Raw genomic sequence first — 15976 nt, 5'->3', positions numbered from 1 at the left:
TTTAGTTGTATATATCAGACAGGCAATTTTCGAGTCTACACCGTTGATAACGAAGAGGGCCTTCTTTGCAATCACACTTTATGAAGACAAGTGAAGATGGCGGACGTATTGAGTGTTCTTCGCCAGTACAACATCCAGAAAAAGGAAATTGTTGCCAAAGGGGATGAGGTTATATTTGGAGAGTTTTCGTGGCCAAAAAATGTGAAGACCAATTATGTCATTTGGGGGTATGTCCTTTTTCATTCGTTTGGCAAATGTAGACTATCAATGGGCCAGTGATCTTTAGATAGCTTAGCTAGCTAGCCAATTGAACGTTCGCTGGTGTAAGTGAGCGAGATTGGGCTTTCGTTTTAGATAACCTCCCATTCCCACGGTTTCCCCGGTTGCTGCCTTGAGAGCAGTGGCGGTTTTGTTTGCAATATCCAATCCCGATTGTGATGCACAATACATAGCCACTTACTATGCCAGCAAAGCGTGTATATAAACCCTCTCTTTTTTAATTTCTTACCACTATTCCCTGTCATTCTAGAGCGTTGTTGAGTAACGCGGCGTGACAGGTCATCTTTAGTTGAAAATAATTGAATGATCTCATGTAGCCAGTGAAGGCTGTATGCTATCATGTGTTTGCTAGTTAGTTAGTTAGCTAGCTACAGCTAACAAAAAATATATTTCCCCCCGTGTCTCTGTTTCAACCTTGACACTGCTAAGTTGAGAAATTCAGCAAATGAATTATTATGCAGCAGACTGACTTTAAAATGAGTTCCTAAGTTAGTTGTTGGGCTACTTGGCTAGCTATCCTAGCAAATAAGTTCTGAAGTAAAGCACAGTGCGATCAAACGACGTTACATTGGCTACTGCAGTACAGGAACATGTTTTCATGCTACTGTAGCTCGCTCATATTTGTTGAAAACGATGGTATGGCAGAAACGTTTGTCATCAAGTATTTTATAATTATACCATCTGTTAGCTAATGTTAGTAGTGAGCAGGCATGATGGCTCACTTGTATTAGAGATGTGATTATCGTGATGGTTGGCTAAAAGTATTTTACAATGTATCTCAAATTATGCTTTCTTATTACAGAACTGGAAAGGAGGGGCAGCCCAAAGAGTATTATACTCTCGACTCAATTCTTTTCCTGCTCAACAATGTGCATCTTCCTCACCCGTCGTATGTGCGAAGAGCAGCAGTAAGTCTCATCCTCAGTCAGCATCCTCATTGGACTGATAAGTCTTTTCCTCAGTACCTACATTTCTGTAATTGCAACTGCAAAGATAATTCTTTTGGGAAATGAATTCTTCAATCTTTGTCCCCCCCCTAGACAGAAAACATTCCTGTTGTTAGAAGACCTGATCGAAAGGGCTTGCTGTCTTACCTCAACGGGGAGAGCTGTAAGCATATAATAAAAGATTTTTGTTTCTGACTTAAGCTTCCCTTTATGATATTTATGTTAAATAAAACAATTCTCCCCCCAGCTACTTCGACGAGTATCGACAGAAGTGCCCCCATAGAGATTGGTTTGCAACGGCCAACACAAGGTATACTGGTGTTACATCAATGAATGTGAAGTATTCTCCCCCCCCCCCCCCCCCCCCCCCATGTCTAAGAATTTTATTTTTTGGTTTCCAAAGTTGCCCATTAAATACCAATGCTCTATTTGTATTTGTCTGCAGTCAAAAGAGCTGCAGATGAAGTATCATCTGAAGCCAAAAAACCAAGGATAGAGGTAAAAAAAAAAACACAAGGACAAACTATATATTTATCTTTCTTACCCTGTGCTGATATAACCAGCACAATATAATTTACTCGGCACAACATTTTGAAAAGTATCAGATTCAACTTCCAGTAACTGTGTAGTTGTCTTGTTCCATAGGATGAAGAACGTGTGCGTCTGGACAAAGAGCGTCTGGCTGCTCGTTTAGAGGGCCACAAGGAGGGCATCGTGCAGACAGACCAGATCAGGTAGGAGGCACTCCGACGGGACAGCCGTCTTTTCCAGCATTGTTCTAATGCTCTAATGCCACGGTTATAGCCGTATACCTAATCAACTGAAGAGACAAATCACCTCAGGAGCCACCCAACTTTGTTCCTAACAAAATATCAAAAGGTTGTCTCGTCTTAGAAGGGCTGCATCTGGCACAGTAACTTAACAATAATTGTTCTATAATAACACCAACATTGGTACTCCCACTGTAGTTGGTACTTTTATGAGAACAGAAATATGTCCTACTTGGTATTACTAAAGTGCAGCTCATGCAATACTAGGCAAGAATAAAGGGAAGACCTTCTTAATTAGTGCTACAAAGCAGGTAACCAATTCCCTGCCCTCCATTTGTACACAAAGAACAGGCACTCTCCAACATCTATGTATTATCAGAGATGGTCAGTATTTCAATTACTTGTATTTGGAATACATATTTTAATACTTTTCAGTATTTTGTAATTTCTATTTGATAGGGACGATAAAAAATCTAATTAAATTTGTAACAAAAAACTTTAAAGTGGAGACATTTTGTATTTAAAATACTCAAAATATATCGAAGTTTGTAAGTTTATGGGCTGTTAAGTCCCATTAATAAAAAAATACATATACATCATATATGAATTTATTATGTAACATAATCAATCAAGTTGTCTTTTAATAGCTTGGCTTAGTTACAGTGACATTCTGTGACTTATTTATTTTTGTGGTGTTCACCAGAGCTTTGTGTACATTATATAGCCCAAACCTGAATGCTCTGCTATTCCAAATAGGAATACAGAAAAAGTATTTCCTATATTTTAAATACATTTTTTTTTTTTTTTTGTATTTTGTTACATTTTCTGGCACCAGTATTTTGTAGTTTATTTTAATACATATATTTGAGGGGTATTTTGTATCAAAATATATTTTGATTTATTTTTGCCCATCTCTGATTGTTATCTGTTGCTCTTGTTGGTTAGTGGTAGCTGATTTAAACTGTTGTATTCTTTTTCTAGTTAATCCTATTTTTATTGCTTTCCTACAGGTACACCTGCACTTAGAGATTAATGTTGTGTAATTTTTAACTTGTTTAACTACATGCTCTTATGGTTTCTTCCCTTTAGCACTATTTTTTGGTTGTTCACAATATGTACTTCTTGTTTTTGACTACCCGCAATGCTGTGGGGCTATCTTGTTGTTATTATCAGTGACCTATGCACTTTGTGAAGCTCTCTCTTGGAAGTCGCTTTGGATAAAAGCGTCTGCTAAATGAATTAATGTAATGTAATGTAATCTGTTCATGATATGACCAGTGTGAATTTATGCAAAGCAATATTGGAATTCAATGTGTTAAAGTCACATCAGGAAATTAAGTTTGCTTATCCTCTAACATGTAAATGTACTTGCATTTAGGTCACTGTCAGAGGCCATGTCTGTGGAGAAGATTGCTGCTATCAAGGCCAAGATTATGGCCAAGAAGCGCTCCACAATCAAAACAGACCTGGATGATGACATTACCCAGAACCAGAGAAGTTTTGTGGATGCAGAGGTGGACGTCACCAGAGACATTGTGAGCAGGGAGAGGGTGTGGAGAACCCGCACCACGATCCTCCAGAGCACAGGAAAGGTCCGAGTTGTGACAATTTAATACTATTCCTATCCTAATTTGAGGTGCAACTCTCTCACATCTACAGCAAATTTAAAATGGTGGCTGTTTTCACGGCCACCAAACCCAACTACACAGTGCAGTGTTCTGTTGTACCTGTGGATGGCAGTACTATTTCAAGGAAATGTAGAGCTGCTGCTGTGAACTTTGTGACTTAAACCCACATCATTATAAGTGTGTGTTTCAAATGTGGGCCCAATTGTGAGAAATCTCAATTTCTTTGCAGAACTTTTCCAAAAACATCTTTGCCATCCTGCAGTCAGTGAAGGCCAGAGAAGAAGGCCGAGCCCCTGAGCAGAGACCAGCACAGAGCACCACTCAGGTGGTAAGAGGAACCCTGTTCAACATACTCCTACATGCACACAACCACTGATGACATTCTGCATTTGTAAAAAATCAGGAACTTTCATTCACCAGTATTGGGCTCCATTTAATTATAAATAGGCCAACTACTGAAATATAAAAAAAATGTGCTAGAAAACTCTGGGTGATCTTGAAGGTCAGTGTTTAGTTGACACCTTAAAGGACTGTTGAATGTAGTAATAAAGTAGTATTCCCAGTGTATTGTGTACATTTAAAAAATCTTGGATGAAAAAAGTATATTAAGGCAAACCCTCTGTTCTCACCCAAGGACCCATCCACAAGGAACAAACAACCAGTCCCAGCAGCCTATAACCGTTACGATCAAGAGAGATTCAAAGGAAAAGAGGGTGAGTGGAAGCACGTCATATTGATGTTAATGAATTTGTCCCAGAGTAATGATGTCACAAAGTTTCATATGAAACCACATATCTTTTTAGTATGTATACTTATTAGAATTGGTGAAGGCTACAATATTTAATTTTTCTCTCTCTCTCTTGGTCTCCCCAGAAACGGAAGGTTTTAAGATTGATACAATGGGCACTTACCACGGCATGACACTGAAGTCTGTGACGGTAAGACCAGTTCCATTTCTTCCTCTTGAGTTTGGGACACGTGACTCAGCATTTCAATGTTTGGGGATTAGATCGCTTTAGTGTTCTTTTAAAAGTTTAAAAAAATAAATAATCATAATTGTTGCACTATAGCAGCTACTGCCTTGCAGTTGTTGATTATGTCATATTTGATATCAACAATTAAAGCTTGAATTAGCCTCTGGCAGAACTCACATGCTTGTTGAAATGTGAGGTGTGTCCTGAATATCTCACAACATTGATTTATTAAATAATCATGTCACTTTCAATAGATAAACATCCCTCTAGATGTCCAGTATTGCAGCCTGGCTTGGTTTTGTGAGATATGTGTCTACTTCTCCATTCTGCTCCTTTGGTGAACCTTTGGTGAACATGCACCCCCCTTGGTTTCTATGTTGCAAAATATTTTGAAACAGCTGAAAAACACAATTTATTACACATGAACCATTGTATTATTATCATGTCCTCATACATGTAGTGGTCAGAAAATCATTTCAAATATTTCGAGCCTCGATTCAGGGGCCCAAGAACCAACTCTCAACCCAATTCTCAACCCTGGTCCTCAAGTACTCCCTGTCCTGCATGTTTTAGATATTTCCCTGTTCCAACACACCTTATTCAAATGAATGGTCGTTAGCAGGCTTCTGCATAACCAGATAACGACCGATTCATTTGAATCAGGTTTGTTGGAGCAGGGAAACATCTAAAACATGCAGGACGGGGTACTTGAGGACCAGGGTTGAGAAACACTGCAGTAGAGCACTGTGCTATTTTACCTGTGATGCAGGTTTAAGGCTGAAGTACAATAATATAGATACACTAAAAATATTTAACATTTGTTGAGTCTCCAACATACTTGTAAATCAGGATGTGTAAAAGACTTTCATCTCACCATGTGAGGTTTAAAAGGGTGTAAAAGATGGGGAAAAAGGTAACTTCCTGTCTTTTCAGGTCTGAATTCCAATCCTTAATTTTCTGATCAAGTTAACCTAATAATACATCAACAATATCCATTGTATTTTCATACAACATCAACTCATGGAACAAACTTGGATGCTACGGTATACCAAATATTCACATTTTCAAAAAGTTACACTGCTTTTTTAGCCAGCACTGTCATTTCTTACTTTGACAGTCTCTTTCTAAATTGACCTCCATGCTTTCAAATAACATGAACCAAGCTGGTGCTTCGAACAATACCTTTTTATTTAGACTTGTGGATGTTGAAATGGGTTATTAACTTGTTCAGACCCCTATGGCACTTATATCCCCCAAAACTTGGGCCCCACATTGTCCTGTTGTCTAAAGTTTAGAGAGCTTTTCGCCCTGAGGTGGACTCTTACGTAACCTGCCCAGCTTGTCATTCGATGAGTTGATGCAAGCGTTGTGTTTGTTGTTCTGCAAGTGGTGCCAGTACTTCAGCAGTTCACTGGGTTGGAACTGGTGCGAAGTGATGAGGTGGCTGTACTTGCAACTGGAGTAGGACACCCGCCAGTGGTTGAACAGGAACTCGTTGGGCGGCGGCGTGGGCTCAACCCGCAGCTTGGCCAGGCAGACCCCCACGTAGACGTCCTCGAGGTGCAGACGTCGGATTCCCCTCGACACCCTGTAAATCCGCCCTGCCAAGTCCCCTGAGAAAACGTACCCTGTGCCTGAGCAGAAGGTGGGGTACTTCTTGCTAGGGTAGAGCTCGGGGGACATGTACCACTTGCTGTTGTTGTTACGGTTGGGCGCAAAGCCCCTCATGAGGTAGCCCGTGAAGTAACTCTTCTTGGGCTTCAGCTCTGGTCGCAGCAGCTTGTGGATGAGATAGTCTGTGTTGACAAACATGTCGCTGTCAGTCTTCATGATGTAGCTGGCGTGTGGACAGTGTGTGGCAACCCAGTGCATTCCCATGAGGGTCTTGATGGTCAGGTTGTTATAGGTGTCCAAGAAGTCCTGCTGGATGATGTCGTGGTGCTGCCGGCTCTCTGCCTCCAGGCGGCTCTGCAGCTGGCGGCCCAGCTCTCCTTCTCGTACCCCCAGCAGGAACAGGCATACGATGCCCAGCCCTGGAGCCACGCTCTGGTTCCCCCAGGTGTGCCGGATGGCATCTCGGGCCTCAACCTGCTGGATCTCCGTAGCTATCAGCAGCACGAGGAAGGGGTCCGGCTGTCCATCTGGGCACTTCTCGGGCTCATTGATAATGTAAGGACAGGGCTCAGAGATCAGCAGGTCTCCCAGAGCTCGTTCTCTGCTGCTAGCATTGTTGTCTGGTCCTGTCACCCCCTGAGGAGAGAAGTCCTCCTGATGGAGGCTGGAACTGGTGCCAGCCTTTGGGCCCGCAGGCGGTTCCAGAACACCCCTCCACAGATTCTGTTTGGAGCTGTGGTTTCCTCTGGCACTGGTGTGGGGTCCCCTGCCTTCCGAGTCCACCACAGGGTAGTTTTTCCACCACATGGAACCAGTCAGCAGATCCTGATGACCCAGGATGAGCAGAACCCCCAGGAGTGAGAGGAGAGACAGCAAGCCAGCGATGTGTGTGCAACAGTGGCGCCGCCTCCACTGCATGGTGACAGTCGAGTTTGCCGCCTGCTACCAAACCCTGATTCCAGATGACAGAATGGTGTGAAATAAAGTCTCTTGTGCTGGGCTTCCTGAGTAACGTTGGTGTGATCTTCCCCTTTAATTAATAAGAGAAGGCATCTTTGTAAATACGAAGTTAGTTGGGTGAGAGATGACAAGATGTGACATAAACAGCAACTACCTACTGTAATGCATGTTCCAAGACATTACAGCCAAATGGGTTTGACCATAACGCTCGTACGTGATTGGCAGCTTGAAACATCTGACAGTTTAAACTGTAATTTGATTAATTTAGTAATAATTATAACTTTAAAGTTATTAAAGCGGGGGTGGGGGGACATAATAGTAACAGTCTCACTAACTGACAACAAACATACCTTATTTAGCTAGCTTGGCTGAGTAAACCTAATTACATTTTCGTCCTCGTTTGGCTAGCTGCGCTGAAAAGTCGTTAGCTTTCATCACAGTAATTAGTACTTGGCGGTGAAAATTCCGAGCAGTGGAGGCTCACGGAGGGAATCTGACTGCGTTACTTTTCCATTATTCAGAGACATTATCTCGGCTAATTTTGCCGATTACGTTTCACAACCACGTGTATGTAGGCTACAAAGCTGTAATACTTGCTGCATGCTAGCAGAACCATAGTTCTAATTTAGCAGCTAGCTCTACGAAACGAACAACTAATACCCTATGGCGTCATCACCAAGCCTGGAGGCACGCGATTCAAATGAGTTGCTTTTATTTATTTATTTTTTGACCATATCAACATAAAAAATAATTTTGGTCAATATAATTATTTCAAGCGACCTCTATCTACCAAATGAGGTCCAGCACAGTTTGGCTCAGCCAATGCTTAATTTTTATTAAATCAACCTATCAACCTATTGAATGTTGAAAAGTAAAATATACTTAGAATTGCTAGTATTGGACAAAGGATGGCCTTAATCTAGTCATCCATGTGGAAGGGTGATGTGCTTTCATTGGACACAGCCAAGTTCCTGTTGCTACTCATGTGCCTGCCCTTTGCCTCAAACAATCGTCTTGTATTAGATTGCTTTAAAGGCGCCTTTTCTAGTTTCAGTTTGTGGGCCACCAGCCCACTGGAGTGGTGTGTACTCTGACATTGTACTGAGTTCTTCAACAGACTATTTAAACCCCCCCGCACCTCTAGACAAAGGGCTGTGTGTGAGATCTAACAGAGGAACATGGTCATTTATGGCTTGAAATGTGCAAACACACACGTAATCTGTGAGAAAAAGCTGCCAGCGCAGATCATCATTTACATTACATTAGTCATTTAGCAGACGCTCTTATCCAGAGCGACTTACAAGTACAGGGACATTCCCCCCGAGGCAAGTAGGGTGAAGGCGGGGAATCGATCCAGCAACCTTCTGATTACTAGCCCGACTCCCTCACCGCTCAGCCATCTTACTCCTATCATCACCATCAATCAGTGGGTGAAATGCATGCAGAATCTCTTCTGTGATGTCCTTATGATGGACGTACATGGGTCAGCTTCTATAGAATAGGGGGCGCGTCGCAAGTTGGTGCTACACGCAGTACGTACCTGAACCATTAGGACTTGCCAGAAGGTAGATGGGTTTTCATTAGCCCTGTCGTTAGTTTGACTCCTGTACTCGTTGACTGTTGTCGTTGCTACTCTTCAAAAGGAAGCGGTTCTGTCATGTTTATAGCCTTACCCCCTCCCACTGTGCCTATAAACCGGTCACACTACCCGTGTTGCGGGCATCTCCTGGCAAACATCTGCTTCCTCCCTCTGCCACGCCCCTCTCGGTTCCTCCCTTACTGTGCTAGCAACTGATATGTCCTCCAGATCTCATGCCGAGGGTGAGAGAGGGAGCCATCCTTTGGGTGGAATGTTACTCGTTTGTGAAATTCTTATCGTGGCAAATTCTTGGGCGATGCTGCCTCTGTGGTGTTGTGTGCATGTGAAGTAGAGCAAGCCGCCCGCGCTGCAGTCGCTCCGTGGTGTGTCATCCCTCGAGGCTGTGTGCTGTGATGCTCCCTGCTAACGCCATGCTCCTGCTCTGAGGCTGCATCACAAGCCTGAGATCCCCCCCCACCCCCTTCCCTGTGCTTCAGTGGCTTCACGACTCTGCACACTTGCCAGGATGGAGCGATGAATGTCTACCTCTTCTCGGTCTCTCACTCTCCTTTTTTTTCCTCCTCCTTTTCAACGTTCGCCTCTCAGCCAGTCATATTGTGCTCTCTGTCTCTGCATGCTCGTCTGCAGGCATGCACTCTGTCTCTGCCGGTGTTCAGTAGGAAGGGCCAGGGGGAGGATAGAGCTGAGGAGAGGGGGAGGAGAGGTCTGATGAGGAGCAGGGGGCTGTATGTATGATGTGTACGGTCTGATGGTCAGCTCAAAAAATAATTAAAAAAATGTGGACTTTGATGTTTGCCCAAATCTCTGCTTGTTGCACAAGGCAAATACTGTTTGTGGAATGCTTTGTAGGATGGTTGTTCAGGGAAAAGTGTAAATGTTTTGGAATGTGGGGGTTGCATGTATGGTGCATTGTTCAGGGACAGGTGTGAATGTTCTGCAATATGGGGATGGAAGAGATTTCTTTTTTTTAAGACAGTTTTTTAAGTCAAATGAATCTTATTCATGCAATACATTCCACTGAAGGCACACAATACTGTCTGGCTAGCTAATCTGCTCTCTACTTAAATTGGAGCCAAATCTAATGCTCTCTAATGAAGTCAATTGAAAAGCAATCAATTGACATTCCAATTAAGTTACATACATTCCAAGGCAAATGTTTTAAGTGAAAGTGTAAACATGACTTAATGCAGGGGTTCCCAATCCTAGTCCTCAGGGAACCCCTGTCCTGCATGTTTTAGATCAGTGGTTCTTGGTGGTTTTGATGGCAAATACTGTCTCCACCAAGATTTGAATTAAGTGTATCGGACCGTGAAGGGTTTTCTCAAAACCAACACGAAACCAAATATTCAAACACAATTTCCAAAACCTCTGACTTTTCTGGCAAAATCAAACACTCGCCATTTAACCTGTGCTTAAAATCAAACTATGCTTTCTGCTCCTCTCTTTCACCAACCGTCTCTGGAGGAGGGGATCCCTCACTGAATTGCTCCTCCCAAGGTTTCTTCAATTTTTTTTCTCCTCTAGTGAGTTTTTCTGGGAGTTTTTCCTTGAAGCTTGAGGTTGGCTGAGGGGCACTTCTATGGATGGGTATAAGTGAAGCCCTCTGTGACATTGCTTGTAAAAAAAAGGCTATACAAATACTGTCAATTTGATTTGAAAATCTTACAGTAACCATCATAACTTGGTATTGTCAACAAAGAACAAACGGGGTAAAAACCCTCTGGTGTGCTGGATTCAGCCTTGAAAACACTCCACACCTATTTCACCACAGGCCAATTCCATTGCCTGTAGAAAATACCCTGGTATATGGGTTTCGGTCATAGACCTTCCACCGCCATGCAGAGAAAAAATCTGTGTTGTAGTTGTGTTTACTGTTTGCCGCCTGTGTTTACCATTTTGCAGCACAAGTGCATCACAGTGCAAAATGTGTTTAGTGAATGAGAATGTGTTTAGAGTTTTGCCAAGTGTGTCTGATTTAACAAATTGGTTTACTTCACTGAACATTTGATTCAGAGAATGGGGTTTAGTGTTTTAGCAATTGTAAAAAACTGTAACAGAGTCATTGACAATCAAATGTTTCATTTCCACAACAGTTCAGACCTCAAATGATAGAAAATGAAAGCATAGGTTACCAATGGATTGGGTTTTAGAACTGCTGTAATGTCTCATGTACTGGAGCTTGAACTGGGCCATTTCATTGCTTATGGAACAGTTAGAGTTGCATCTGCTGTGGAGAGCTTTGAGTGATTTGGAATCTAGACTTATCATTTTGAACTGTCTGAAGTGACAGGGAACAGTGAAAGCAGAGTAGTTTGAAAAGATATGCAAAGATTAAAAAAGGTTTGGTAAGCACAGTTAGGAATTGATGACACTGCACCAACAATATCCCACAGACAGTACATTTTAAGTAACTGATTTAGTAACTGATTACTGATTTAGTAACTGATTTACAGCAACTTTCCCGCTCTCTTCCTCCACAGGAGGGTGCATCAGCCAGGAAGGCCCAGACCCCAGCCTTGCAGCCCGTCCCCAGACCAGGTGTGTATGAGGCTCTCTTACCCTGTCCCCAGACCAGGTGTGTATGAGGCTCTCTTACCCTGTCCCCAGACCAGGTGTGCAAGAGGCTCTCTTACCCTGTCCCCAGACCAGGTGTGTATGAGGCTCTCTTACCCTGTCCCCAGACCAGGTGTGTATGAGGCTCTCTTACCCTGTCCCCAGACCAGGTGTGTATGAGGCTCTCTTACCCTGTCCCCAGACCAGGTGTGTATGAGGCTCTCTTACCCTGTCCCCAGACCAGGTGTGTATGAGGCTCTCTTACCCTTTTCCCAGACCAGGTGTGTATGAGGCTCTCTTACCCTGTCCCCAGACCAGGTGTGCATGAGGCTCTCTTACCCTGTCCCCAGACCATGGGCTGTGGTAGGATGTGCAAAGGCCTACTAGAAATGTGTTGCTTTACACTTTTTCCAGTTAAAGAATGTAAGTATTTCCTGCTCGGATGAACCTGTAAGAATGTTTTTTTGTGTGTTTTTTATTTATTTATTTTTGTCCTGTTGTCATCTCTAGTGTCCCAAGCCAGACCACCACCAAATCAAAAGAAAGGTATGCACCCTTATACAGCAACAGCACACACTTTTTCCTGATCCTGTAACCCCATTGGCTCGTTCTGATGGACATTCCGAGACGAGTGTTCCGTGGTAGTTGTGTGGTCGGATGGACAGTTGTCACTGAGGGGTGTTTCTCCTGCCGCCCGCAGGCTCTCGTACCCCCATCGTCATCATCCCAGCAGCCACCACGTCCCTCATCACCATGCTGAACGCCAAGGACCTCCTGCAGGACCTCAAGTGAGTGGCCACGTTTAGACCAGGGCTGGCACAGGGATCTGGTCAAGACGCAAAATGTTGTATGTCGCCACCTGGTGATCGTGTGTGTCCAAAATCTCTGGAACTGCTAAAGGAACTAGTTCTAGGTCTAGTTCAGAAGTGCAGGGGTAATGGGGTATGTTAATGTTATTGTGATATGGGTGTTTGCAATAATGGTGATTTTAAATATTTATGTTTCACTGAAAAAATACAAATACATTCAACAAGCTTGTTCAGAGTAGCCAGATCTTATCTTTAGTCCGGGGGTGCTCAATAGGCGGACTGCGTTCCGGACCCAGACACAATACAATGGACCGAAGCCAAAATCAACATTATAATTTAGTAATGATCCAAGCGAGTTTTCATTGGTGCATGATTTTACGCCCATATTGTTTTCCTATTAGATGTGATTTCTACAGTACCAGTCAAAAGTTTGGACACATGGGAAAATGTGTCCAAACTTTTGACTGGTACTGTATCTTCCGTGTCAAATCCAAAGATCCAATCAGGAGCTGTAATAACTGTAATCACCATGACAACTCACTCACTCAACGTTGGCCGCAAGCTCTGTGGGTCACAAAGGTTGTGTGTCATTCGCAAAAATGCAGGCTAATCGACTTGCTAACGGTAAGTGTTTCTTACTTAGCAAAAATCATGGCGTGACAAAACCCCCCCCTAAAAACTTGATTCAGAAAATCGCACATTTCAGACAGAATGGACTGACAACAAGTATGCATTTGTGTTGCCGGTGGGGAGTACAAAACCGATGTAAAACCGTGTTTAATCTGCAATGACACGGTTGCCCTTGTCAAAAGTTGTAACATGAAACGTCACTATGACACAAAGCATAGACACTTTGAACAAAATTACCCCCAGAACACTGAAAAATAAACCATCACTGTTCCGGACCCTGAACTGAATGAACATTTGGTGAGTGGACCTTTTGAGTTCCCCAGCTAAATAGACCTGCCACTCCAATCTCCCCATGCGAAAATCAGAAGCAGAACGGGTTTGCTTCGCCATGAAAGTTTGCACAGACAAGGAATTTACTTTGGCAGGAATGTGCATACATTAAATATATAGGAATCCTAAACTTAAATATGTGGTCTAACTATACTAAAGGTACAAGTCTACAAAATATTAATAAAAAATATAAAATAAAAAATAAAGTAAGCAAATAATTTACAATATAAAAAAAATATATATATATATATACATATATACACACACACAATTCTACTTTTATAGTACATTTCATTCAGTAATATGAATATTATTATTATTGGGAATATGTGAGCTATTATGCTATCATATTTAATGATGGCATCGGGTCACACCGTCCTTCCACGCCTCCTTGTCACCCTACATTTACCTCCTGCCACCCCAGGTGAAGATGTCTAGATCCTGGGGGGAGGCACACTGCTCTCACTTGTTATCTTGATATGTAAGAGGGGAAGGGAGAGGGACTTTGGTTTTGGCCTTTTTGAAGCATTATAGAAAATACATTTCAAACCCATCAAAGTTCAATGAAAGCAAAGCAGCTGGTGTTCTGTCTGAGAGGGTAAGGTGTGAGGGCATCCTCCGGATCAGAAAGGGAGTGCTCAAAGTCTGACTGACTGCAAATGAGCTCCAAGCCCTTCTCCACCAGGAGCCCTAGATCCCCCTGATCTGACAAGCTGACACAATCAGCAGGTAGCAGATTCACCACGCTTTACTTGAGACCACCACACACTCTCTGGCCAGTGCTCAGTTGGCATGGCTATCTAAGGTTAAATGACAGTTAAGTACGGGGAGTCGGATGGCTGAGCGGTTAGGGAGTCGGGCTAGTAATCAGAAGGTTACCGGATCGATTCCCCGCCGTGCCAAATGACGTTGTGTCCTTGGGCAAGGCACTTCACCCTACTTGCTTCGGGGGGAATGTCCCTGTACTTACTGTAAGTCGCTCTGGATAAGAGCATCTGCTAAATGACTAAATGTAAATGTAAGTACCATTGGCTTATCAGTGCCTGTCTCCCTGTCTCTTTCTCTGTGCCTGTCTCTCTGTCCTTGTCTCTTTCTCTCTGTCCTTGTGTCCCTGTCTCCTGTCCCTGTCTCTCTGTCCTTGTCTCTTTCTGTCTTTCTCTCTGTCCTTGTCTCTGTCTCCTGTCCCTGTCTCTCTGTCCTTGTCTCTCTGTCTTTGCCCCGGCAGGTTTGTGACATCGGAGGAGAAGAAGAAGCAGGGCATCCAGAGAGACAACGAGGTTCTGCTCCAGAGACGGAAGGACCAGCTCCAGCCGGGGGGGGCCACCCTCAGCGTCACCGTGCCCTATCGGGTCATCGACCAGCCCCTCAAACTGGCCCCACAAGACTGGTGAGGCAACACCACCCAACACCAGACCTACACCAGCAACGAGCACCAACACACAACATCAGACCTATCAAATGCAAGGAAAATGCACCTTGTCACTAATGTCAGATAACATTTCATTTTGGCTGCTGGCCAAAAATAAATGGACATTGCTGCCTTTTTATATGGGTAGAACGTTTTTACAGCTGCAGCCGTGACTCTTTCGCAAAGATCCCAATGTTCAAAGTGTCTCGAAAACGGAGTGGTTGTTCATTTCGAATGCCATATGTTTTCTAGAGCTCATGTCTCCATAGTTGTTTCTACATGGGAGTGAAGATCCTCCGAGGCCTTGTGGATCTGCATGCTCGCGCATCATGACTTACAACTGTGATTTGCCTTAAGTATGGACCACTCTGCAGAACAGCTGTTCTGCCTAGCTCTGTGTTGGGTCTGTGACCGGTGTGCTTGTTCTTTGGCAGGGACCGTGTGGTGGCAGTATTTGTGCAGGGTCCGGCCTGGCAGTTTAAAGGCTGGCCTTGGCTGCTTCCTGACGGATCTCCTGTGGACATTTTTGCGAAAAGTGAGTCTATTCGACACTAGACGCTTCTTTTACTTCATCCTTTAGCTCTCAAAGTGAGACCCCTGTAAAATGGAGCGTGAACTATATTTCAAGCTTTGAGCCAGGGAATGTGCATGGTGACTAGTGTCTGTCTGGCTCTGCCTGTTTGTGACTGTCTGCAATTTGTAGTCCGAGCCTTCCACCTGAAGTATGACGAGGCAAAGACCGACCCCAACGTGCAGAAGTGGGACGTGACCGTGCTGGAGCTGAGCCACCACAAGCGGCACCTGGACCGGCCTGTGTTCCTGCGCTTTTGGGAAACTCTAGACAGGTGTGTGTTCGCGTGTGTGTTTTTGCACGGTTCGACTCCGCCAAGAGGCATCACGGTTAACTTGTCACACCCTTCATTTTTTTGTGTCCTCCTCCACAACAGATACATGGTGAAACACAAGTCCCACTTGAGGTTCTGAGATGCAGTGAGGGACTGTCTCCGCCCCTTCAGCCTGATCCTGATGTGGAGCCTGTGCATCTCACTGATGACACCATCCGAAACAGAAGAACAGTCACCAGGGGCGATCCCAGTCACACCCAAGTCAGTGTCCCTCCTCCCCATCGGCACTTATGTCCATTAGAGGCACTGCATGTCCAGATCCAGCCAATCGCAGGACTTCCTGCCATGGGCCAAAGTTGCAGTCAATTTTTTATTTTCTTTTTCTGGACACACACACACAGATGTAGTTTGGACCATCTGGAGGTGAACAGGGGAGATGGGGCCAAGTTGTCCTCCAGGTTGTTCTGTAGTTGGTAAACCAAAACTAGTTTCTAAATGCACAACAGCATACTGTGGTACTATGCTTTGCCATGTTTAGTGGCCAAGGAGGAGGGTGGATCTTGGGGGGGGGGGGGGGGGGGGGGGGGGGGGGGGGGGGGGGGGGGGGGGGGGGGGGGGGGGGGGGATGC

At 44.0% G+C, this 15976-nt stretch overlaps 2 protein-coding genes across 2 annotated transcripts; one reads left to right on the top strand and one right to left on the bottom strand.

Annotated features, from left to right (window-relative positions):
• Positions 1 to 73: 73 nt before the first annotated feature.
• Positions 74 to 15907, top strand: cdc73 (cell division cycle 73, Paf1/RNA polymerase II complex component, homolog (S. cerevisiae)). Its single transcript, XM_047028333.1, has 17 exons — positions 74 to 227; positions 1082 to 1187; positions 1320 to 1389; positions 1474 to 1536; positions 1672 to 1724; positions 1872 to 1960; positions 3375 to 3588; positions 3854 to 3952; positions 4259 to 4337; positions 4498 to 4562; positions 11253 to 11310; positions 11836 to 11871; positions 12026 to 12113; positions 14320 to 14481; positions 14937 to 15037; positions 15206 to 15347; positions 15450 to 15907. The coding sequence occupies exons 1-17, from the start codon at positions 97 to 99 to the stop codon at positions 15484 to 15486; spliced, it is 1593 nt and encodes a 530-aa protein (XP_046884289.1). The 5' UTR covers positions 74 to 96; the 3' UTR covers positions 15487 to 15907.
• Positions 5280 to 10028, bottom strand: LOC124473082 (beta-1,3-galactosyltransferase 2-like). Its single transcript, XM_047028340.1, has 2 exons — positions 8713 to 10028; positions 5280 to 7242 (listed from the first exon to the last, which is right to left on the bottom strand). Exon 2 carries the CDS (start codon positions 7128 to 7130, stop codon positions 5883 to 5885), a length of 1248 nt encoding a protein of 415 aa, XP_046884296.1. The 5' UTR covers positions 7131 to 7242; positions 8713 to 10028; the 3' UTR covers positions 5280 to 5882.
• Positions 15908 to 15976: the final 69 nt, after the last annotated feature.

The sequence above is a fragment of the Hypomesus transpacificus genome, chromosome 10 (assembly GCF_021917145.1).
Source record: "Hypomesus transpacificus isolate Combined female chromosome 10, fHypTra1, whole genome shotgun sequence".
NCBI classification, from domain to species: Eukaryota; Metazoa; Chordata; class Actinopteri; order Osmeriformes; family Osmeridae; genus Hypomesus; species Hypomesus transpacificus.
This window is presented reverse-complemented; position numbering and strand designations above follow the sequence as displayed.